This window comes from Cordyceps fumosorosea, assembly GCF_001636725.1.
Source record: "Cordyceps fumosorosea ARSEF 2679 chromosome Unknown scaffold_1, whole genome shotgun sequence".
In the NCBI taxonomy this organism is placed as follows: Eukaryota; Fungi; Ascomycota; class Sordariomycetes; order Hypocreales; family Cordycipitaceae; genus Cordyceps; species Cordyceps fumosorosea.
The window spans coordinates 2,865,674-2,889,881 of record NW_017387301.1 but is presented as its reverse complement, the minus strand read 5'-3'; the positions used below and the strand labels follow the sequence as shown (position 1 = coordinate 2,889,881).

The window sequence follows — 24,208 nt, the reverse complement described above, 5'->3', positions numbered from 1 at the left end:
ATGAGATGACGACGTTGTGAGTGCGAGGGCTAGCTACGCGAGAAGCACGATTGCATCATGGCCAGAAAATCAAGGCGCCAGCCCGGCAAGCTTTCAGGGCCAGCAAGACATGCATATGCTGCCCAAAGCCGCCTCGACGGCCTCGAGGTAGCGACTATCATGCAAGAAGTTGGTGTGAACATACGTAGTGCTGTTTTGAAAGAAAAAGAAAAGGATTCTGCTGTCCATGTGACTATTCCCTGAAAAGTTTAAAAAAAATACGAAAAAACTTGTCGAGGAAAAGATTAGCCGTGCTGTTGAGATAGCGTCAAGTCCCATCGAAGAGGGGGAGGGGTTGTTGTAGTCAGGTGATGGATGGGCGCTGAGGTAGCATCATAACGTTTTGGTGTCATCACAGACTGAGGGTGAACCTTGCTCCGTAAATCGCTCTGGCCTCTCCTTTTTCTTCGTAGGAAGTAGGAGGATTGGTAATATCTCGTGATCGGGCGGTGCACCGAGAACTTGGCCTTGTTTTATGCGCGCCGCCGCCGGCACCTTTTTTTGATCTCATGATGAGGATGGTGGCTTGCGGCCCTCCCTCTCTCCGCCTTTGTTCTCCCGGAGGGCTTATTTTAAATTTTTCTGGCCCCGAGGGGGAGACCAAGCCACGTTCGGCACTCGTAGAAAGTTGAAAGTGTGGGAGGGTGGGATTATCAAAGACCGTTGAACCGGTCGTGTGGAAAAGACGTTGGATGGAGTAAAACGACGCGGTAGAAAACACATGAGTGGCATGCAGAGGAAAGAAGGTTGTGTGTAAATGTAATGCAATGATGCTCGTAAAAAAGCCAAAATCTATCGGGTAATTGCTATGCCTATTTCGCACTCATTCACCTAGCATCAGCAATACCCAGCATATCGTAGGCCTTTTCTCTCTGTAGAAGGCACGAAACCACAGAAAGTTGCCAGGAATGCTTGTCTAGCACTCGACGTCGCCGTCGAGCTGCGATGCCCACGGCCGCTCAGCCGGCTGGTCGACCCTTTTCTTCCGTAGACCCAGTAGGCGGCGTCCCCCGACCCTGGCTGGCGAGGCATCCGGCGTTGCAGATGATTCTTTCCTGGCGGCCGCGCGGCCGGCGACGGCGCTCCAGCCTCCGACGCCGTTCTGGGGCGCAGCTGAGTCCTCGCGGCGTGTGATGACATCAGCCGCGTCGACATGGCACAAGGAGACGTGGCCGGCCATGTCGAGGCCACGAACGCGCGCCGCGACGCCCTTCTGGAGCGCACGCATGGCCGTCTCGATGCCGGTGGCCGATAGTAGTGACGAGTACCGCACCGTGGCACGCAGAAGAACCTCATCGGATGGCAGGTACTCAATCTTGAAGTGCAGTGATGGCTGCTCGGAGAGATCGGCTGCCAGTGCAACGCCCACCTCGTCCGTCGTTAGGCCGAAGCGCGGCGATGTGAGCAGGAAGGCGTTAAGAGGCTCCGTCTCGCTGAGCATCTGCGGCTTAGCGGCGGCAGCGGCTTCGACTGCAGCCGCTGCCGCTGCAGCCTGTTGCGTAGCACGGATCTTGACGCAATGCGCAATAGTCTTGCCGGGTGCCGAAACGAATCGAGGGCCCTTGTACACTAGCACGTAGCGGAAAGGCTCGTTGTCCTCGCTGCGGCTCTCCAGGCCATAATCTTCGGCCAGGACGTGCAGGAAGCGGCGCTGGTTGTTGGGCATGGGCTTGTAGCGGATCCGAATCTCGGTCGGGCTTTGCGAGAAGACGCGGAACTCGCGCTCCTGCGTCTCGCACCAGGTCGGCGTCTCCTCGAACAGAGCGAGGGTCTCCTCAGAATAGGGGATGTGGTCGTTGGTATGCGTAGCCGGGTCAATATTGAGCGCAGCGGCAAGACGTCTGTTGCGTTCCTGTCGCAGGCACTCGTCGTCGCACTTGAGCTCGGGCCTCGCGGGCTCGGTATTGGTGCTGCTGGCAAGGCACCGGACTTCCTGTTTGCGGATGCCGCAAGGACATGCGATCTCCGTCTTGCCTGAGCATGCTGCCGACTCATTGCATGGTGTCTGGCCATGGCAACTGTTCTGGCAACGGTGCTCACAAAACATTTTGACCTTGCCACAGGTTTGGCCGCACTGCCCGCTCTCCAGCGCAGCGTCCTCACAGTCTCCAGCCCGATGGCACAATTTCTTACAGAAGTGCAGGCCACATTTCAACTTCTTTCCACAAGGCTTTCCGCATCGTGCTTCCTGGATGTGGCAGGGCTGACTGTGTAGCTTTTCCTTTCCGCAAGCGCACCACTTTTCGACAAGGAATGGACATTTAGGGCATCCAGTTTCCTCGGGGTGGCAATGATGCTCAACCGGGGGGTGTCCGCACTCTGGGCGACGCATACAACTGAAACGGCAATCTGGAGCAACCGTTCCGCAAGGCTGAGGAGGTTGCAGGACAGTTCGGCCGCAATCACAGCTAATTTCGGTAAAGATGGCCTCCGGGCAGCTTGCACAAGCACCGCGATGGCAAATCTGCTGACAATTGTGGCTGCCGCACTTTAAAGCGCGACCACAGGTTCTGATGCAAATATGCTCTGCTTCCACAGCAGTTTCCGGAGCCGCGTTTCGGTTTCGTCGTCGCGCAGCCTGCCTTTCAGTAGCCCTCCTCTCTCCTGTGCAGCAAATTTCTGAGCACTTGTGGCGACCGCAGCTCATGCTGGCACCACATGTCCTAGAACATGTCGGTGGGTTATCCTTGCGCTGATGGCAGATTCTAGATTCGCTGGTTCTGCCGCAGCGGCAACTGATTTCGACCTCGACTAAGCAACAGCCACAGTCGCCGGCGTGGCACTTTGACTTGCACGTATGGCCACAAGGGAGCTTCTTCTCGCATATCTTGTCACAGTGCGGTATGGTATCCTCGCAGTTGTTTCTCGGGTAGCCGGGAAGCTCAGTCAGGGATGTTTTCCCGCAAGGGCAATGAGAGACGACATCTGGGGCAAAGGGGCAGTGAGCTGGGCCTTCATTCTGAGCATGGCATACTTTGGAGCACTCGTGCATCCCACAATCGTACTTCCGCTGACAGTAAGTCTGACAGCTAAAAGTGCCTTCGAACCACTCTTCCTTCAGTATGGAATATGAGTCTTGCGGGTCATCTCGCTCAAAACAAGGAATCTGTTTTGAAACTCGGCCGCAGTAGCATGTAGCATCTACTTGCACCGGACATTCGCCGCAGAGCCCACTATGGCATGGCATCTCACATGTGTGTTCGCCACAGGGTAGCAGGTCGCCGCAGACGTCTTGACAGCTCCAGCCATTTTCGTAGTCAGTTTCTCTGCATAGCTTTCTTGACGAGCTTTTGCCGCAGAAGCACGATTGCTCTGGTCCCATCAGACTGCAGGGCGGGCAAGGGCCAGAATGGCACTGAAGAGGACAAGGATGCGGGCATGTCGGGCGTGGCTTCGAACATGTTTGCCCACATGAATGCGGCGGGAGGGACAAGCTGGCGGGCTTGGGGCTGATTTCCTTGCCGCACCAACAGTGATAAGTACCTGGATCGTCTGACAGTTGGGAGTTGCAAGCCGGGCAGCGCCAGGAGCTTTCATTTTGCATTTGCGAAGATTGAGGTTCTTCCTTCTTCATCTGGTTGCTGTGCCATTTCTTGGCACACTTCATATGAACAACAGTCCAGCAGAGCGTGCAGGACCAGATGTGCGAAGTGCGGAGGACCTCATCTGTGCAAACTGCGCATTCATAGTTGGAATTGCTAATGTCCTCATGAATTCGCGTAGTCAGATCAGGTGCGGTGGACTTTGGTAGCTTTGGCCGAGCCTGTTTGGGGCGCGATGGTGCAGGTTTGGCAGCCTTACTAGGGTGGTGTCAGTCATGCTCTCGAACTGATTATCAATCTCTTTTCACTCACCTTCTGGGCACCACCGGCCGCCCAGGAACAAACTCGGGGGCATCTGCACTGAGACCAACCGGAGAAGCGGAGGCCGCTTCGGCAGACTCGTTGCCATTGTCTGTGGTGGACGTGAGATGGCCTCCAAACGCGCGGCGACCAGCGGGGCGAGGTGCATTGGGAACCGACCCGGAGACGCCTGTTTGACGTTGGGCAGGTCTGTTTCGGTTTCCACGAGATCGTGGATTTGGGCCTCGAGCGGAATTGTCTCGCGTAGGAGCAGCTGATGATTCCGCAACCCCATTCAAGGAGGGGACATCGCTGCCCCTCCCTGTTGGACCATTCTTTGGTCTTGGACCTCTGCCATTTCGACCTCGGCGACGGCCATGTTGTTGATTTTCCCTAGAGGACTCTTGTGATGGAGTCTGTGGTGGGTTGCCTTGATTGTCGGGCATAACTTGAAGGAATGCGATGGAGGACTGCCTCACCAGTGGCGATGAGGGCAGATTTGCGGGTGCCGGCGTTTGCTGGAGAATTTTTGCTGTGGTTTGAAGGGCCAGGCGCGAATCGAGTGACGGGAACGGGTTTGGTATCTTGATTGAGCGCTTCGAGGCAACTAGAACGAGATGAGGAGTAGAATGAGAGAGGCAATAGATGACTGAGCCGGCTTAGAGGCGAGTATTTGATGATTTTGGAGGTTGGTGGACTTTGCCTTTTACCCGCAGACCTTTGCCTAACTGGGCTTGGCGAGATGCGCCACCTCCAAAGCTTTGGTAAGCGCTCCTCAATGAGTCACTTTGCAAGACTCATATGTGCATATGTTTGGCAGCAATTGGCCAATCCTTTGCAGCAGTTCCAGCTATTCAGGCACGATCCACAGATTTCGAGTCACATTTTTAATTGCTTTTGCTGTATTTTTTCGTACATGTACCAGCTAACTTGGAATTCTGTTGTGTCGTGTGCCGTTCGCAGGGGTTGGCTAGCATCACCACAGCCTCTACTTTGAGCCAGCCTTGTTTTGCCCGCCCCATGTTACGCGCTGCTCCACGACTGACTGCTCTACGATTAGTCGGCAGATCGGGAAAAATGCTGGTCGTACTTCGATTCAACTGGTTTTCTACTTCTCTGTTTCCTTTCCCCTCTCCCTCTCCCTCCCCCACCATAGTTCCTCCACTGACGATACCGTCTCGAAATCAAATCGCTAGCTTGGTCGTTTATCAGGATCCTTCACGACTTGTCTCCTCGGACATTCTAACGGCGAACTGAGCACCTTACTTAAACGGATATATTTCCAGCTCGAAACTAAGATTCTACTCTATATAGTAATTATCGCAGAGATTATTTACCACGCCTCAGATTTTCCTCCATCTCTATAGGGTAAGCTACAGGGTAAGCTACTGTTCAGATATCATCGAGGGCGTTCGCATTAACACCATTGCATTTTCCGTGGGCACCAATCAACAAACAAGAAGATTACATAGGATCGTATCAAAAGCAAATGAAGAAAAAAGACCGAAATTTGAAGTTTCGAATATCAATAGTACAAGGGCACAAGGATGACGGTGTTGGTTGTAAACCCCGACACCAAGCTTTCCTCCCCCGCAGTCTCGGCCGGCACGGCACTGGGGGAGATCTGATAGCATAAACATGACGATCGTCTCCTAAGCGGCCCTGGATCTGTTGGTGCACAAAGCTCGACGTAGCTACTGCAACCATCGGTTGTGAAATTTGGGCCTGGCTGCTATTTTGATGTCATAGAGAAGTTCGATAGAGCTCACACGTTGCAAAACTCGAAGCGCTGCTGTACGACCCGCAGCGGCCGCTGGGCGGCCGCCTCATGGTTATGGCCAGCGTGACGGTGGCGCCCGTGTACCACTCGGAGGTGCTGACGCCGATCGACGGCCGCGTGCTGGTGTCCGGCTTGGACCCGCAGGGCGGCGCAGGAGTACCGCCTCGAGACGTTTAGCCCGCCGTACCTGCTCTTCGGCAAGCGGCGGCCCACGTTCGCCCTCGAGGATACCGACTGGGGCTACGGGAACAAGGTCCGCTTCGAGCTGGGAAGCGAGGCCGTCAACCGTGGAATTGAGGTATCGCTGCTCGGTTCCGTCTCCAGCACGCACGGCAGCTCGATGGGCGGCGCGCGGACTATCTTCCCAGGCGTGTCATGTTCAGGCACGTCATGCACCGCCACGGCACCGCCTAGTCAGTATATTACACCGCCAGGCTGGTATCAGTTCTTTGTTTTGGATGGTGGCATCCCTGCAATTGGTGTTCTTGTACGCATTGGCGGTGATCCTGCTGGCCTTGGAAATTGGCCAGAGGGCGACGCGTTTATCCGTCCTGGCATTTGATGATGAAATTGCGCATTTCGTTACTCGCATTTTGATTTATTAATAGATTGTCCCGTTGTTTCTGCTCTGTTATGTGCCAAGATGCTAGTGTCGCTGCACTCGGTACGTGTCAGTGAGACACAACTCGGTTCCTGAATTACTCTTGCAACACTCGGCAGCTTGATGAACTGCTTCCCGATGTGAGACGCGTAAGAAACCTTTGATATAGAGCGGCCTGTTTCATTAATAATATCTAAACTATGCCATAATACTATTCATTATGTAGTCCTCGATCGTATCTATGTAATGACGTATGTGATTCTCCCATAAATGGAGGGTGAAAGAACTGTTCAAGATCTAAAGTAGCCTGAGAATAGCATTGAGGGTATTCCCAATGATCCCCGTTACTTGTATAGTATCATAAAGAGATTTGTACTGGCTGCAGTGTGCATCCGTTATGGAAGCATTTATTGGCGCCGAGGCGAGTCGGTTGTCGTCACTCAGTCCGGGGCTGGCACCACCGCCGAGTAGCTGGACTTCAGGCGCCTGGCCCCAACCTGGCCCTCCAGCAGGGTCTTTTGCGAAATCTGCCCATGCCTTTTGAATCACCCTGGAGCTCTCTATCTCAAAGGCTGTGGCGCTGCTTCTGGGATAAAATCCAAAGACGGGTCGTATTTCTGCTGAGTGATAGGCGCCGCTACCAGGGAAGAGCTCGGTATTAGCGAAGCTGGCGTTATAGAAATAGCGCCACGTCGGAATTTTGACAGCAGTGGAATCGCCGGCTGTGCGAGCTGTAGGACAGGTATAGACAAAGTCGGTGACCAATGCTTCGTCGCGCTTCTCCGGGGTGGGATAGCCTGTGTACGTTGGGCGGTACTTCTTAAGGAAGAGCTCGGCTGTCGAGTTTCCTAGAAATGCGGCCATAATTTCATCCAGCGTGACGCCGCCTGTAAGGAATGGCGATGCTTCGTCAGCATTGGAGCCAATCAAAAGGGGCACGCGAGCGATTGCTTTGCGATGGACCAGGGACGCGGCGCGTTTTGCAGGTATGGAGTTGACAAACGTCACGCCTCCATCGGGAGAGGCGGTGAAGCTGAGGCCGTTCTTTTCAGCAATCGCAATCAGCTGTGCGGCTGGAACCTGCCGCATACAGTCGAGGGCGTTGGCCGTAGAGTTGCAGCCGGCATTTGAGACGAGGGAGTTCCATGTTGCCTTCTCCAGGTCCCGATCAGGCATGCTGAGTTCCGGTTCGGAGGATTCCATGATGGCAGCTGCAAAGGGCACGGGATCGGGAGGCGCTGTTATGAGAGTGTCCACGCTTCTGGCACCTGAACTTTGGCCAAAAATGGTAACGAGATCAGGGTCACCTCCAAAAGCCTCGATATTACGCTGGACCCAGTCCAGCGCCAAACGCTGATCATGGAGACTTTTTGTAATTGATTAGCACATATCGAACTTTACACAAGCTTCAGAGTAAAGGCAGAGAAGAAATGAAATGGTCAAATCTGTAGCAATTCAAGAGGCGAGTTGACTTACCCAAGATTCCGTTCTTTCGCTGGAATATCGGGAGACGAGGGAAAGCCGAACAAATTCAGGCGGTAGTTGGTCGTGACGACTATCACATCTTGGTTCCCCGCCAGATTCGTGCCATCGTATTCCGGAAGAGCCGCAGTGCCACCCTGGTCAGTGCCTCCGTGGATCCAGAACATGACGGCTTTGTTGGAGCCCGGCTGAACAGAAGCGGGCGCAAAGACATTCAGGTATAGGCAGTCCTCGCTGTCTGGGACCGTGGCCGGGGGTGTATTGAAGTACTCTTTGAGGAGCTCTGCGTTTTTGGCGCCGGAGAGAAGCTGCTGATAACATGCATTGCCGAAGCGGCTTGCATCACGAGAACCCTGCCAGCTGTCCGGCTTTTCTGGTAGCTTCCATCTCGTCGGCGGCTTTGCGAAAGGGATACCGAGAAACTTATTGACTGGAACAGCAACAGTAGGTTCGGATGCAGCTGTGCCAATGAGTATACCCGAGTCGATAGTAGCGGTCGGACAGTCATCGCACGTCAGTGCGAGGGCGGAGGACAAGGCCGCTTGATACCAAAGCAGCGCAGTGCTGGTGTAAATGAATTTGGCCATGACCTCAGCTGCCGACGTCTGCCAAGGATGGGAGTGGTTTCCGCGAAACAAGAAGCAGACATGTTCCCGCCTCTTACAACTGGACTTGACTTGGGACGTGGCCCTTTCTTGTAGGCAGTGTCCGGCAAAGGGGTGCGTGCCCAGCCCGCTTTACTGGCAGTCCCGGAGAGTTGCTTTTGTCGAACGTCTCACTTTACGATTCGGGCTGCAATGACTTCCCGTCCCAGGTCGTATTGTTTGCTTCCACACGACATGACGCGCGGCACGGTTAACAGCAGGGCAAAAGTAAAAGCTCCAGCTACGAGGCTGAAGGGCGGGCCGGGATCCCTTGGGTCTGCGCGAGTCGGTAGGGAGATCGCACGTAATCTCCGCGTGCCTTTGCTTTTTTGCGTTCCAAGGCTATGTTGACGGGCCCCGCTAGATTGATCCATGAGAGACAAGAGCTAGCCCTTGGCTGGATGCGAATAAGTGTATGGAATCGCGTCATCTGGACGTGAGTAGAAGTCTTGCAGTTGTTGCTTTCCCTACGTGAGAAATTCCTTCTGCTGCCGCTTTGCCGCCTTGACAACTCTCGGGCAGTTTTGCTTTGAGGTTGTGCTTCGTCTCCATCTCCGTATCCACCAAGGAGGAGATCCGCGATGGTGGCGCTGCGGCATTGGCCTCTTCTTGCTCGACCAGGATATCAACTCGCTGCGTCATTGAGCCGCATGGGCCCTCTATGACACGACATCAAAGATTCAAAATGCAGACCGCCGGGATTTCTTCATGTAGAATTATGCCGTTCGTGGTCGAAGCGGAGACCCTCTAGCAGAGCCTCATGCGAATGCAGGTCTGCGCTCGGGACTCTCAACGTGGCATCCGCTGAAGCCTCGACGCGATGTCACGACAAGCCATTCATCCCTTTTGCTTCCACAGTCGAGCAGAGACATGACGCTGCATTGCACAGATACCGATTGCATCGATGGCTGGTGCATAAACCGTGTTTGCACCTAACTACCCCTGCTCTCCCAACATTTTTGGTATATGAGATGATCACGTGACTTTGCGCGCCAAATTTCAAGGACCTTCGATATCGGCGGAAAAGGGCTTCCGGCATGTCCAGGGCTCTGCCAACGACACCGAACCACCTCCCTCGTTGACGTCTTGAATCAAGCTCGTTCAAAATGGCTGCGGTTATCAAAGCTCTCAATGCCAAGATTCGGTCAAACCCAACGGTGAGCTACATTTGCTCAACCCGTAAGTTGCAGTGCCCTTTAACTCTTATGGATTCTTGGATTCTTGGCAGCTCCTTTTGCGACGATGCGACGAGCGTTGCAATCACCAACGCAAAAATCTCTCGACCATCGGACCTTTCGGAATGAATTCTGGGAACCATCTTTTATGCGCTTCTCTCTCAGGAGACCCCGCAAGAGGCTACAGCAGAGAGGACGCGTGCGCGTGGTCGTTGGTCGATGGAAGCTGGAGCATTCGATCTGCATTGTTGCTTGATGGAGCGGATGTTTGCTAACGCAATCTGCGCTCTAGATTTTTGGGGCCCCGTTTCCAACTTTGGTATCCCCGTCGCGGCCGTCATGGACACGCAGAAGAGCCCGGACCTGTAAGTCGCAACCCGGCCGCGCATCGGCCCCTCGCCCGCCGCCACCCGGGTTCCGTCAAATCAAACATCAGCTAACATGGTTTCTTCCCGCGTCTAGGATCTCCGGCGGCATGACCGGCGCCCTCGTCATCTACTCCGCCACCTTCATGCGCTACTCTCTCGCCGTCACCCCCAAGAACTACCTCCTATTCGCCTGCCACTTCGTCAACGAGTGCGCGCAGCTGACCCAGGGCTACCGGTTCCTGTCATACCACAACTGGGGAGGCAAGGAGGCCCTCGAGGCTGCGAAGGCCCAGGCCGCCAAGGTCGAGGACAAGGCCAAGGCTGCTGTCAGCAAATAAAGCAAATCAAGATGCGCAAGGCGCGAGGAGGGCTCCTTCAAAGCGGCAATTCTCAAAAGGGACGAGCACGGATGGACGTTTGGCGTGAAATATCGCCGGTCGGTCCTGAAATGTAATGGCTTCGGAGGCGTTGGATCAGAAAGCTTGGAGGGCACCGAAAAGGGACACATACCTGTACAATCCTGTAAGCAGACCACATCCGAAGCGGTCTACATAATTGCCTATCCACAGGCAGGAAAAACTCATACAGTTTATTTGAGCATAAAATTATAGCTATTTCTTATGACAAAGCATGTCAGAATGCCTACAGCTTGTGAGAAGTATGTTGGTTGGAGGCTCGCGAGCTGCCCACCTATCTGTCATAGATGCAGGACTCGACCGGGTTCACCTTGTTGGCCAATGATCCAGCCGTAAATAAAGGTGGTAGCAAGAATGGACTGTTTTACAATGCACATTAGCAGCCGACATCTAACCATAGCGATATTGCGGCGAGTGGAGTTTTCCAATGGAAAGGAAGTACCTGGAGAGCTGGGCATCTTCTAAAGGAACACGTAAAAGATACATCTCTTAGAAACGAGCTGTCATATTTTCGTAAAAGCCACTTGCTTATGAGAATGACATGGTCTCTTCCTATCTTTCTTTAACTCAACGTCGGGTTGACTGAAGGTGGGCATTCTTTCAGGCGTGCTTCTCGGAACGAGTGCCTATTTGTCCCGATCTGATGGATATTAATACAACGCAATTGATAAAGTGGAAATAGGCTCGGGAATAAGGCAAAATAGAGGGACCATTATACAACAACTCCCTTGGAGAAGCTCTTATCAAGTTCATGCAATGTTGGCATGCTTCAAGATACGACGTCCGATGGAACTCGCGGAGGTCCAGATGCCAATTCGCTATGCTAAAGGAGATTGAAGTATTGATGGCCGAGGTGACACTTTTGGTTTCATCCTTTGCTCTGTTGGTTGTCTCTCCGAAGAAGAAAATAACAGCCGCGTAAGCCTCCGCGGAAGTGATGCTGTGATGAGCCTTTTACCAAGTATGCCCGCAAGCTACTAGTTACTACGGCATGAGAGATCTTATCCAATGTTGATTCTAGTTGGTTATGGCAAAAGTTTCCGAAAGCAAGAAATTGGAAGATCAGTTCTGCACGAGACTGACTCATGGGTCAAGCCCACGCCGCCGCAACAGTGCCGCAAGTTGCAACGCCTGCAGGGCTTTGACACGGCAAGGAGATGAGCGAGTCAATCAATACTCGGCACGTCATCAAGATACGACGCCAGAGTGAAAATTGACTTGCTGTATCATCAATGTACAACATGGCTGGGCTGGAGGGCCGTCCGTGGGTATCCTCAGGTAGCCGACCGATTATGTCACAGAAACCAGGACTTGGAAGCGCCATGTATGGATGAAAATTTATGGGGGGTCTTTGCTTGCACATACATAACACGGGGAGGCGTGTGGGTGGATTGCTTGTCCATGTGATGCCCAGTTGTTGTTCTGGAACAATTTACGATTGATCCGAGAGGAAGATTTTTTCCCTCCTCATCTCTTTTGAGCCTGGGATTTAGCTATTTGAACTTGGTTCGTAAGTGACTAGTGCAGATAATTTTAGAGATGACAAGTTATGAGCAACAAAGCCGACCTCGGAGCTGACCTTTATTGACGAGAGACCGCTTTTTCTGATGTCTCCGTCTCCCAGGCATCATCTCCAGAACGAGAGATTTAATAAACCGCTATCTGGTGGTCTTATCTATGCAACGGTGGCTATCTCCGCGACCCTACTTTTTTTAGGGTGTGACCAGCCCAAGTAAAAGAGGATGCTAGCCTTATCAATGGAGATGATGTCGGCTCTACTAAAAACATGGCTCACTATGCAGAAATAATTTTCTCTTTTTTGGAGAGGTGGGCAGCGCGGGAGGCGTTTAGAGCTGAGAAACGAGGTATTAATTATTATTGAGTCAATTGCTCTCGACGCGTATTACGTACCGCGCCAATGGGCAATTGTGCAATACGAAACCCGATCACCTGCGGGCTTAGAGATTTTCTCATTCAAACATGGCGAAAATAATGGATGCACAAGTCTGTACTTGCAGGTCACTGGCGACGTCACGAGGCAAGCCGGCGTAGGCTATTCAGACTTTAGACAAGGGAGCTGGGCAAAAGACTGGCTGTCGGGAGCTCAAGGCTGGCCCGTTGTGGGGTGAATGGGCCGGGATGCGGAAGGTATAATGAATGGTGTTTAATATTCTGGCCTTGCTCTATTTGCATGTGCATACAATTCCTTATTACCTCTTGCTGGCTACCTTTGGTTTGAGAGTTACTGCTACCCCCCCTCCCACCGGATCCGCCAGTCTAGCCTGGCTGGATCTCTCAACACAAGCCCCAGAGGGGTGTGGCTCCGGCTGAGAACATTGTACCCTTCTGTCTGACGAAGAAGAGTAATATCGCAAGATGCTGAGGCCGTACTGGTATGTTTGCTCAGTACCTGTGTGGCGGAGTACAGGGCAATCGAATGCAATTAGGACAATGGCATGCGACATTGCTAGCCGTGTACTCTTCTACTAAGAACCACGAATAGGCAGGCCTAATCCTGCAACAAGTTCTTTTAATGGTATACGATTCGCTCGCACGGTTGTAGATGCATCTGCCACTCGGCGTGTTTCGGTTATGTGAGGTCAATGCCGATGCTTGTGCCAAGCGACAGCATGATACGCCCAGGACCGAGGAGAACAGAGCAAACGAGCAGAAGACTGGGTGGGAAAGCTCCAGCCTATTATTAGCGTCGTCTGAATCGGAGGAGCTCTGCTTCTTCTTCTCTTGGGAGGGAAGCAGAGACGATGCGGGCAGGGCCTTGTTGGCATAGCCCGTGACGAAAACATGGGGTAAAGATTTACGTACGAGCAACCGAGGGAAATAGCAAATCTTGCATCATTAGAGCCGTGAGCGGTCTCGGGCGAAAACGCTTCGCTCCTGGCCTCTTCGCCCAGTGCCGTGACGCGGGGACGCACGGAGACAGGCGGCGAACGGCGGCTCAAGCAAGGCACACGGCGAGCTGAGGGCGGCGGGCGAAAATAGTCAGGAACCATGTGCTCGCGGGAAGTTCTCGATTTTGTCCCGAATCTGGCGTTCGGCTGCGTCCATCACGCGGTCACCTGGCAGTGGTGCCAAAGCTGCTACTTTTCTCGTGCTTCCCCCCATTCGGCTTCTCCAGACTTTCTCTAGCCAGTGACACATGTTTTCTCGTCATGAGGGCCAAGGTAAGAAGAAGAACGCAGAGCAAAGGCGATGTTTTGGCCAGCTTATTGCTCCAGACACCCCCCCCTCCCCTCGCCTCCCCTCTAATGAATTCGACCAGCCACTCCAGTTACGGTAAAGTCTACTGCGAGAGCGCTGTGGGAGCGGCGCTGCCAGGCGATTTTAGTAGCCAATGCACCGCGAATTTGAATTGGTAGTGAATTACAGAGCCGGCCGCAGTTTCTGAAAGCTGTCGTTCGAATCCCGTAACGAGTCTCGGGTCCAGCGGTGCGAGGGGAACAGGTACATAGGCCCAGACTAATACAGCTCGGTAATACGCAGCCTTGGCGGGTTGTTGGCTGACACAGCTGCGTCAACCTTCTTACTCATATCTCAACAAATCTGAGATTGATAGACCTGAGATTCGTAGATTGACCGAGCTACACCTTCTCGAGGGATGCCAAGGTGAACCCTGCTGTCTCGTTCGTTTTAGCGGGCTTCGGAGCGGCAGCGTATCCTGGGGAGGGGGGGAGGCAACAGGTCAAGCCAGGAGGAGGTAGGAAAGCACAAAGTTTGGCCGAGGTTTCGACAACGGACAGGTAGCTAATAACAAAAAACCATGGCATTATTATGGCCGAAAATAAACTCTCTCGTGGGTTTAATAGAAGCTTATTGCTACGAACTTGAAAATGTTTGATGTACAAGATGAATCTGTCTACAATGCGTAATGCAACGTTATCCGGCAAGTGTGATTGGTCAATGGCTCTGAGGACTGGTAGGACGACACACCTTGACGCTGGGTTTTACTTGTGACGAATATGACTGAAACTGTACGAGCTCAAGGGACTTGACAGACGCTACAGGGTACATTATCAGCGGGTGACAGTGACAGTAAGCCATTACGCCGAGGAATCGTTTGACCACGCTGGGGCACGGTGCTACAAGATCGAGGAGCAAGTTGCATCATTTGTCGGGCTGACCATGCTGTGAGACGCCAGGTGGGCGGTGTGCGCTTGTCGCAGAGTAAGAGGAAGACGCGTGGTACTGTGATGGGCTGGCAGATCTTATTATCATTATGTGACGATGTCTGATGCAGCGTCTCAGAAAAAAGTGCTGACACGAGAAGATAATCTGGACGCAACGACCAAGCTGTCCGGGGTAGTGAGTGGGAGGGTAAAAAACAGGAGTGCGTCTACCTGTGCATGGACAGGTGTTTGGGGGTGTACATAGTTTTCCTGTACCGTGTCTTGGAGGTCAGTCTGGACTGGAGGGAGGCATCTGGCAAGTTTGGAGACAACAACTCTCGACGTTGCCTGGCGCCAAGCACTGCAGATATCGAGAAGTTTAAACACTAGGCTGTTGGCGTCTGAGACATTGAGCAACCGGAGACAGCGTCACCGCATGGATTCTCTTCGGTCTCGGAGGGTACCGATGAGAAGGCGGGGATGTAGTTTTTCTTCACTGATGGCGTCTAGCCGGAGGAAGAGTGTGGCTGCCCTGGATTTGGGCGAGATTCCTCTCGTTGGAATGACTAACTTCTATCCGTATGCTCGGCCTGCATCTCCGTTGAGCCGGGGCACACGGCATTTCGAAGCCCGAAGCGCTAGGCACGGGCTGGGCGCTGCAGGCGACCCAGCAACCAAAGGACCCCCGGTCCAACGCCTGCTACCGAGAGAAAACCTGTGAACCCCATGTGGGCTGTTCTGTGGCAGTTTTGGCGTCGCGCGCCAGAGGCGATCAGTGAAGCTGGGGGGGGGGCCGGCAAGGAGGTTTGGTGAGCAGCTTCTGCCGAGTACAGTTAGGTAACTGACAGGAAGCTAACGACACACCCCGGTGGCCAAGCAATCGGTGCGCTGCTATATTCCTGCGGAATGGAAAAAGGAAACAAACGCAATGACAAGAATAGACGGTCAAGAAGAATCTATTTTTGATTTCTTAGCAGGTCAATTGCGACAAGCCAAGCTCAATTCCCATCCAGGAGGCAACCAGATACAGGCACAGTTTGTGCTTGGTGTGTCACAGCTCACGACTGTGGTACAAGGGTTGTACATGACGCGCCTTCCCTGCCCACCAACCTAGCTTACTAGTCTAGGGCTAGTAGGGTACTTGCCTCTATTCTGTCGCAAGACAGGGCCGGACTAAACCAGACTGGCGGCGCTCCTCTCTAGGTAGCTCCTCCCTCATGCCCGCCCGCCGCGCAGACCTGCCCGTTGCTACTTGTACCCCGCCGTCCGTCTCCGGCTGTCTCGCCCTCGTCTTGCTTGTGAACCTTTTTAAGTAGCCCGCCAGTTCCCCTCCGTCTTCCCACCTTGCAAGCCCTCCTACTCCTCTTCCCATCTTTGCCTCCTTTCATCCCGCAACTGTTTTCCCATTCAATTCGTGCCGCCTATTCCTTGCAGTTTCCCTTTTGCCGCCAAACACATCTTCCCGTCATGGCGCCCCTCCCGACGGCCTCTCTGCCGCAGCAGGCCCTCACCTTCAACGATGTCTTTGAAGATGCCGACGACGAGCCCCAGGAGCAGCAAACGGTCCAGCACATCCGCGCCAACTCGAGCATCATGCAGCTCAAGAAGATTCTTGGTCAGTATTTTCATGTGCCGTGCAGCTGCCGCCCGCGGCCAATTGCTCTCTGACAAAGCCCGAGTCCCTGTGCTAACCGAGGCCTCGAACTGCAGTCGCCAACCGCGGTGAAATCCGTAAGTCGCTCTCTGCTGTTAACCACCACACCACAAGCTTCTGACAGCAATTTATAGCTATCCGAGTACGGAAACACTATTCACATTCAACCGTCGCGCAATTGCCATTCGTCCAAGCTAACTAGAGTGTCTCTGCTCTCTAGATTTTCAGAACTGTAAGTAGTCGCCCACCCCGCCACGCCCGGCGCACCGCCGAATCTAACGCAAGCGCAGGCCCACGAACTCTCACTACACACCATTGCCGTCTTCAGGTACAACAGTCTGTTGCTGCGCACAAGCAGCTTATTTGCTCGACGTTTCGCTAACCATCCGTAGCTATGAGGATCGTCTAAGCATGCACCGTCAAAGTACGCCGTTTACCCCGCCTCACCCACCACCTTGCTCTCGCACTAACCACCCCCAACAGAGGCCGACGAAGCCTACGTTATCGGAAAGCGCGGTCAATATACCCCCGTCGGTGCCTATCTCGCTGGCGACGAAATCATCAAAATTGCTGTCGAGCACGGCGCTCAACTGATCCATCCCGGTACGAATGACGCCACTCTGCAGCACTTCCCGAGCTAACTCCACTAGGCTACGGCTTCCTCTCCGAGAACGCCGAATTCGCTCGCAACGTCGAAAAAGCTGGTCTCATTGTAAGTGGAATTGTGTTTCTAAGGCCGGAGTTGTGTTCTAACCACCCTTGTTATCAAGTTTGTCGGTCCCTCACCCGATGTGATTGACGCTCTCGGTGACAAGGTCTCGGCTAGAAAGCTCGCCATCGCAGCCAAGGTCCCTGTCGTCCCGGGTACCAAGGGTGCCGTTGCCACTTTCGAGGAGGTCAAGACCTTCACCGACGAGTATGGCTTCCCCATCATCATCAAGGCCGCTTACGGTGGTGGCGGCCGTGGTATGCGCGTAGTTCGCGATGCCGACAGCCTCAAAGAGAGCTTCGAGCGTGCCACCTCTGAGGCCAAGTCTGCCTTTGGTAACGGTACTGTCTTTGTGGAGCGCTTCCTCGACAAGCCCAAGCACATTGAGGTCCAGCTCCTCGGTGATAACCACGGCAACATTGTCCATCTGTACGAGCGTGATTGCTCCGTCCAGCGCCGCCACCAAAAGGTCGTCGAAATTGCCCCCGCCAAAGATCTCCCCGTCGAGACCAGAGACGCCATTCTCGCCGATGCAGTCAAGCTCGCCAAGTCCGTCAACTACCGCAATGCCGGTACCGCCGAGTTCCTTGTCGATCAACAGAACCGTTACTACTTCATCGAGATCAACCCTAGAATCCAAGTCGAACACACCATTACCGAAGAAATTACCGGCATTGATATCGTCGCCGCCCAGATCCAGATCGCTGCTGGCGCCACCCTTGCCCAGCTTGGCCTGACACAGGACCGCATCTCCACTCGTGGCTTCGCCATTCAGTGCCGAATCACCACCGAAGACCCTGCCAAGCAGTTCCAGCCCGACACTGGAAAGATTGAAGTCTACAGAACTGCCGGTGGTGCTGGTGTTCGCCTTGACGGTGGTAACGGCTTTGCAGGCTCTGTCATCACGCCTTTCTATGATTCTATGTTGGTCAAGTGCACTTGCCACGGCTCTACCTACGAAATCGCCCGTAGAAAGGTTCTCCGTGCTCTCATTGAGTTCCGTGTTCGCGGCGTCAAGACCAACATTCCCTTCTTGGCTCGTCTGCTGACCCACCCTACCTTCATCGAGAGCAACTGCTGGACCACTTTCATCGACGACACTCCTGAGCTCTTTGATCTCCTCAGCAGCCAGAACCGAGGCCAGAAGCTGCTCGCTTACCTCGGTGACGTTGCCGTCAACGGCAGCTCCATCAAGGGCCAGATTGGAGAGCCCAAGTTCAAGGGCGACATCACCATCCCCGACATCATCCGGTCCGACGGCACCAAAGTCGATGTCAGCCAGCCCTGCCAGAAGGGCTGGAGAAACATTCTCGTCGAACAGGGTCCCAAGGCCTTTGCCAAGGCTGTTCGTCAGAACAAGGGATGTCTCCTCATGGATACCACTTGGCGTGATGCTCACCAGTCTCTTTTGGCCACTCGTGTCCGCACTGTTGACCTGCTCAACATTGCCAAGGAGACTAGCCATGCCCTGTCCAACTTGTTCAGTTTGGAATGCTGGGGTGGTGCTACTTTCGATGTTGCCATGCGCTTCCTGTATGAGGACCCCTGGGACCGTCTTCGCAAGATGCGCAAGCTTGTTCCCAACATTCCTTTCCAGATGCTTCTCCGAGGCGCCAACGGTGTCGCCTACTCTTCCCTTCCTGACAACGCCATCGACCAGTTCGTTGAACAGGCCAAGAAGAACGGTGTCGACATTTTCCGTGTTTTCGATGCCCTGAACGACATTGACCAGCTCGAGGTCGGTATCAAGGCTGTCCACAAGGCCGGTGGTGTTGTCGAGGGTACTGTCTGCTTCAGCGGCGACATGCTCAACCCCAAGAAGAAGTACAACCTGCAGTACTACCTCGAGCTTGTTGAGAAGCTCGTCAAGCTCGACATTCACATTCTCGGTATCAAGGATATGGCTGGTGTTCTGAAGCCCCATGCCGCTACGCTCCTCATCGGCAGCATCCGCGAGAAGTACCCCGACCTGCCCATCCACGTGCACACCCACGACTCTGCCGGTACTGGTGTTGCCTCCATGGTTGCTTGCGCCAAGGCCGGTGCAGATGCTGTTGACGCTGCCACTGACAGTCTGTCTGGTATGACTTCCCAGCCCAGCATCAACGCCATCATGGCCTCTCTCGAAGGCACCGGTCTCGAGCCTGGTCTCGATGCTCACCAGGTTCGCGCCTTGGACACCTACTGGTCGCAGCTTCGTCTCCTCTACTCTCCCTTCGAGGCACACCTTGCCGGCCCCGATCCCGAAGTTTACGAGCATGAAATCCCTGGTGGTCAACTCACCAACATGATGTTCCAGGCCTCACAGCTTGGTCTCGGCTCTCAGTGGCTTGAGACTAAGAAGGCCTACGAACAGGCCAACGACCTCCTCGGCGACATTGTCAAGGTTACCCCTACCTCGAAGGTTGTTGGTGATCTCGCTCAGTTCATGGTCTCCAACGGCCTCGATGCTGAGGCTGTCAAGGCCCGTGCCGGTGAACTCGACTTCCCTGGCTCTGTCTTGGAATTCCTTGAGGGTCTGATGGGCCAGCCATACGGTGGATTCCCTGAGCCTCTCCGAAGCGATGCCCTGCGCGGACGCCGCAAGCTTGATAAGCGTCCCGGCCTCTACCTGGAGCCTGTTGACTTTGCTAAGGTCAAGAAGGACTTGGGCAAGAAGTTTGGTGCCCCCGTCACTGACTGTGACATTGCGTCCTACGTCATGTACCCCAAGGTGTTCGAGGACTACCGCAAGTTTGTTGACCAGTATGGTGACCTCTCTGTCCTTCCTACTCGCTTCTTCCTCTCTAAGCCCGAGATTGGCGAGGAATTCAATGTTGAGCTGGAGAAGGGCAAGGTTCTGATTCTGAAGCTTCTTGCTGTTGGTCCCCTGAGCGAGAACACTGGTCAACGTGAGGTATTCTTCGAGATGAACGGCGAGGTCCGTCAGGTCACCGTCATTGATAAGAAGGCTGCGGTTGAGAATGTGAGCCGCCTCAAGGCTGATCCGACCGACTCCAGCCAGGTCGGTGCCCCCATGTCTGGTGTTTTGGTTGAGATGAGAGTGCATGAGGGCTCGGAGGTGAAGAAGGGCGACCCCCTTGCTGTTCTGTCGGCCATGAAGATGGAGATGGTTATTTCTGCTCCCCACAGTGGCAAGGTTTCCAACCTTCAGGTCAAGGAAGGCGACTCTGTCGATGGCTCCGACCTTGTTTGTCGCATCACCAAATAAAGTGGCAAAAGTACCTATGAAAATTGATGCTGGAAATGGCGTGAAATGGGAAACGGAACTGGAATTATGATTGCTTTGCTGTGTAGCACCTGATAGTACAATATATATCTTATGCAACTGCTGTGACTAGCATCTTTGTGGTGTGGTGGATAGATGAATTCTCTGCGATGATGAAGAGCTGTTATCGACTGTACCCCCAAGCTGCAGTTGTCTCGGCACTAGTAAGCCGAAGCTGCTTATGTCCAGTTCCTCCCAGAGTTTGATATATTGGGGGCAGAATGCAGTGTCAATGTAAGACTCTTTGTAGAGTTGCCTGGATCTGTCTCGGCAATCTTCTCTCATATTGTCCAGCCAGCTCGAGTAGCTTAGTAGAGGCGGGCGATACCCAGCTCGCTCCAGGGGTAGCGCAGACGATGAAGGGCAATGGATGAAGGACAACAAGAAGACGATATAGAAGAATAATGAGGATGAGTAAGAATAAGAGAAGGAGAGGTAACATTATGAGGAGAAGGAAGAACAACGAAGAAGAATAAGAAGAGGAGGCAGACGGCGGCGACGGCGGTGGTGAAGGAGGAGGCGGAGGGGGAGAAGACGGCTCTAAAGCTGGAGGCGGTAACGACAAAGGCGTCAGAGGCGGCATGGAAGGCGGACGAATGAATGGGCGCTGTGGAGGAGAGGACTGATGAGGAATGTGTCGAAGAAGAGTGCGAAGCTGGAAAAAACGCCGTGCCCTGTGATAGGGCTGAGGAGGAGGAGAAGGCGGTGGTGTTGGTGCTGGCCCAGAAAGCTCGGGAAGATCGGGAAGATCGGGAAGATCAGCTGAGCCACCACCATCATCATCATCATCATCATCAGCAGCAGCAATATCAGTAGCAGTGGGATACGCTGGAAAAGAGGACGAGGCGCGACTTGGAGGGCTGCGCGAAGAAGGGGGTGAAGGAGGAGGGGAAGAAGTGACAGGTGGAGAGCATAGGAGTGACAAAGAAGAAGAAGAGGTGAGTGATGAGGAATACAAGGCTGGGGAATACAAAGAAGGGGGTGGCAATGGAGCAAACAGTATAGAGAACCAAGATAATGGAGAAGGGTAGAGAGGCGGGATGAGTATTGGAGAAGGAGGCTGCGAGGTCGACGGAGAACGGGGAGAGGGGGAGAAGATCAGGGAGCGAACGGAACAAAATAGACGCTTCAGAGTTGAAGGAGGCGAAGCAGCGGTTGCGAGGGCGTCGGGATTAACAAAGTCGGAGAAGCGCGCTTCGGGCTGTGATTGCGTTGCTGGTCGTGGCCGGCCCGATGAGCGTCGAGGCCGCAATGTGCGTTGGGATAGCATGATGGCTGTGAGAAGATGCCTAGGCTAGGAGAATGTGTGGATATCAGCGCCTTGATAATTCCGTTGCTCTGTGTCTCGCGATCTCGGCGCTGTTTGTTGCACGTATTAGTGATGATGATGATGAGGAGGAGGAGGAGGAGGAGGAGGAGGAGGAGGAGGAGGAGGAGGATGTTGGATAGATCTGGTGACGCTTTTGGATATTTAATAGATTTATTGATGATGCAGAGATGATCAATCTTATGGGGCAATGAAAGCCAAGTACGACAAAGACAGTCTATCATGTTCACAGGTTTTCCGGAGTACTCAAAGCCACGGCGGTGAAAGAGCAGCTTTGTGCAGCTGCGTGATATGCCGCTGGCCAACAATGACCAACTAACTCAAAGGCCGAGCTGGTCCCATGAAAGCACAGCCACGACAAGTATGAAGGCGTCAGCGACCAGCGAGGCTCTCTCTCTCATCGAGTCTCGTCTATGAGTTGCAGACCTGCTCTGTGTTTTTTTTTCTTTCTTTTTTTTTTCCGCACAACCCTCCTTTGCGGTAAATGAATGAGAGTTCTATCCTTCAATGGCCCTGGGTGGTAGAAGCGCAAGCAGGTCTACGAACGCACCCTCAGGGTCATCCTGATCCCCGGGCACCTTCCTCCTGTCGATGAGGATATACTCCAGACCCTTGAAGAGTTTCTCTGCCATGGGCGTGGCGATGACACCCTGATTCACCACGTCCAGCTGGGACAGGTTGGCGCTCCAGGTCACCAGCCTGATGCCGTGTCCCCGCCTCCAGTACGCCGGGTGCACGGCGAGCAACTCCATGAAGGAGTAGCCGCGGCAGTGCCTGGAAAGTCAGTCAGCAATCATCGACATTGGACAGGGGGGGGGGGGCCTTTGAAAGTAACGAACTTTTGCTTCAGGGTATCGACATGTTTGCCCCAAGCGTTGCGGTGTGTCTTGTTGACGTCGCGGCCCAGATCTTGCGTCAACTGTGGAAAGTCTCCTATAAACAAGTCTCGTTAGCGCAAGGGAGGGTATCTTTTGCAAGGTGCGGTTCGTATACCATCGTATGTAAACTGGCCACGCCTCATGGAGCCTCGCTCTAGTTTGATGCTCACGACCCCGACGATGACCCTCTCACCCTCGTTCGGCGGTATCCAGTTATCGCTGGGCGGGGTCACGGCATCGGTGTGTTCGTTTTCCTTGGGATCGAAGGCGTCCTCGGCGACGAGGACGATGGCGTCGTCTCTCATCATGGCGTCCTTGAACTGATGGCGGTAGGCCAGCAGGGTGTCTCGCGAAAGCAGTTTGTTGTTGTGACGCGGCCGCTCCCAACGAAACTGAGGCGTGTAGTAAAGCGACGCGACGGCCACGATGCCGAGGCGCAGGATGTCGGATGGCCTGGCGAGGCGAAGCGCGCCGTAGGCGGGACGGGGTGGGAAGGGGGACATGTCTGTAAGTTGGGCCGGGGAAGGGAGATGAGCGGTTGTATGAAGTGGAAGAAATGGAGATGGTTTTGGGCAAAGAGGAATGTTTTATACTAATGCCTGTGGAAGGCATCCAGGCACCTGCTCGACTTACTCACTGCTGCTCAAGTTACTCACAGATGCTCAAGTTGCACACACCTGACACCCAAAACAACGCTGGCCGATTTATAGGGCGAACGGTGAGGCAATCAGCTCAGCTACTTGGATCTCGGCGACTTGTGTATAAACGCAAAAAGAAAATAGAAAAAACGTGTTGAAATATGAATACATTGGTGAAAGGACATGAAATTATCGTACCATCGCGGGAAACGAGCCCACAGTAACCCCAGGATTTCTCAAGAATATTGCAAACCGTCTTAGTCGTTGAGGCATAGCTTCTGAGATACTAGGTACTTCTTTCATCTCAGTCGTGTGTGGTGATACGCTGAGTGTGAACCTCTTGATAAACCGGGATAAAGAGAGAGGGTGATCGGATCTCGCGCCGTTCTCAGATGTGGGGAGATGAATATAGGACTTTACGATAATAATGAAGTGGCCAAATTTTCTGTTTTTCTTTGTGTTTTTCTTTTTCTTTCTTTCTTTCGTTCTTCTTTCGTTCTTCTTTCCTTCCTTCCTTCCTTCCTTCTTTCTTTCTTTGTCTTTGTCTGGGTCAGCTTTGGCAAAAGGCGGGTTTCTCGGAGGTATCCAGCTCTGCGGCAGCATCGCAAGGCGACTGGCCGAGAAAAGACCGGCAGGAAGAAGGCGGCGGCCATTCGTCGGGATGCGGAAAAATGATCTTTTACAACATATACAACATATACAACATATACAACATATACAACATATACAACATATACAACATATACAACATATACAACATCAACATACATATACAACATATACAACATATACAACATATACAACATATACAACATATACAACATATACAACATATACAACATATACAACATATACAACATATACAACATATACAACATATACAACATATACAGCATATACAACATATACAACATATACAACATATACAACTGATACAACTGACCAGTACGATGCCTTGTCTTTTGTCCCAACCGTCAGCTGTCCCGGGCGTCCGAGTCGCAACGTAGAGTCCAAGCCAAGGCTTATTTGGCTTGTGGCTGCAATGCAGCTGGATGTTAGGTCCCAGGAAATCCGTCCGATGAATGCACCGGTGGTGTGTGTGTGTGGTTGAATGCAGCACCGCGACAGGCTGAAATGCAAGCCGTGTGAGATGGTGTGTGAGAGTGCCGCATGAGTGCGGTGAAGGGTTAGGGAGACACGCCCGCCGGAGCCCACGGGATGATGGATGATGGATGATGGCGTCTCGCACCTCGGCTTGGGAGG

General features: G+C 53.3%; 5 protein-coding genes across 5 annotated transcripts; 2 read left to right on the top strand and 3 right to left on the bottom strand.

The window, feature by feature from the left end:
• Positions 1–955: 955 nt before the first annotated feature.
• ISF_00928 (Single-stranded nucleic acid binding R3H) lies at positions 956–2,371 on the bottom strand (the record flags this gene model as incomplete). The annotated part of the gene is made up of 1 exon (XM_018844535.1): positions 956–2,371. The coding sequence occupies one exon, from the start codon at positions 2,369–2,371 to the stop codon at positions 956–958; it is 1,416 nt and encodes a 471-aa protein (XP_018708985.1).
• Positions 2,372–6,559: 4,188 nt separating this feature from the next.
• Positions 6,560–8,331, bottom strand: ISF_00927 (Carboxylesterase, type B; the record flags this gene model as incomplete). The annotated part of the gene is made up of 2 exons (XM_018844534.1): positions 6,560–7,628; positions 7,739–8,331. 2 exons carry the CDS (start codon positions 8,329–8,331, stop codon positions 6,560–6,562), a joined length of 1,662 nt encoding a protein of 553 aa, XP_018708984.1.
• Positions 8,332–9,494: 1,163 nt separating this feature from the next.
• ISF_00926 (UPF0041 domain-containing protein) lies at positions 9,495–10,269 on the top strand (the record flags this gene model as incomplete). Its single annotated transcript, XM_018844533.1, has 3 exons — positions 9,495–9,567; positions 9,856–9,928; positions 10,026–10,269. 3 exons carry the CDS (start codon positions 9,495–9,497, stop codon positions 10,267–10,269), a joined length of 390 nt encoding a protein of 129 aa, XP_018708983.1.
• A 5,669-nt stretch (positions 10,270–15,938) lies between these two features.
• On the top strand, positions 15,939–20,045 carry ISF_00925 (pyruvate carboxylase; the record flags this gene model as incomplete). Its single annotated transcript, XM_018844532.1, has 9 exons — positions 15,939–16,086; positions 16,182–16,202; positions 16,260–16,267; positions 16,346–16,357; positions 16,416–16,453; positions 16,518–16,549; positions 16,609–16,728; positions 16,776–16,837; positions 16,896–20,045. 9 exons carry the CDS (start codon positions 15,939–15,941, stop codon positions 20,043–20,045), a joined length of 3,591 nt encoding a protein of 1,196 aa, XP_018708982.1.
• A 1,881-nt stretch (positions 20,046–21,926) lies between these two features.
• Positions 21,927–22,810, bottom strand: ISF_00924 (Acyl-CoA N-acyltransferase; the record flags this gene model as incomplete). The annotated part of the gene is made up of 3 exons (XM_018844531.1): positions 21,927–22,203; positions 22,269–22,362; positions 22,423–22,810. 3 exons carry the CDS (start codon positions 22,808–22,810, stop codon positions 21,927–21,929), a joined length of 759 nt encoding a protein of 252 aa, XP_018708981.1.
• Between the last annotated feature and the right edge of the window lie 1,398 nt (positions 22,811–24,208).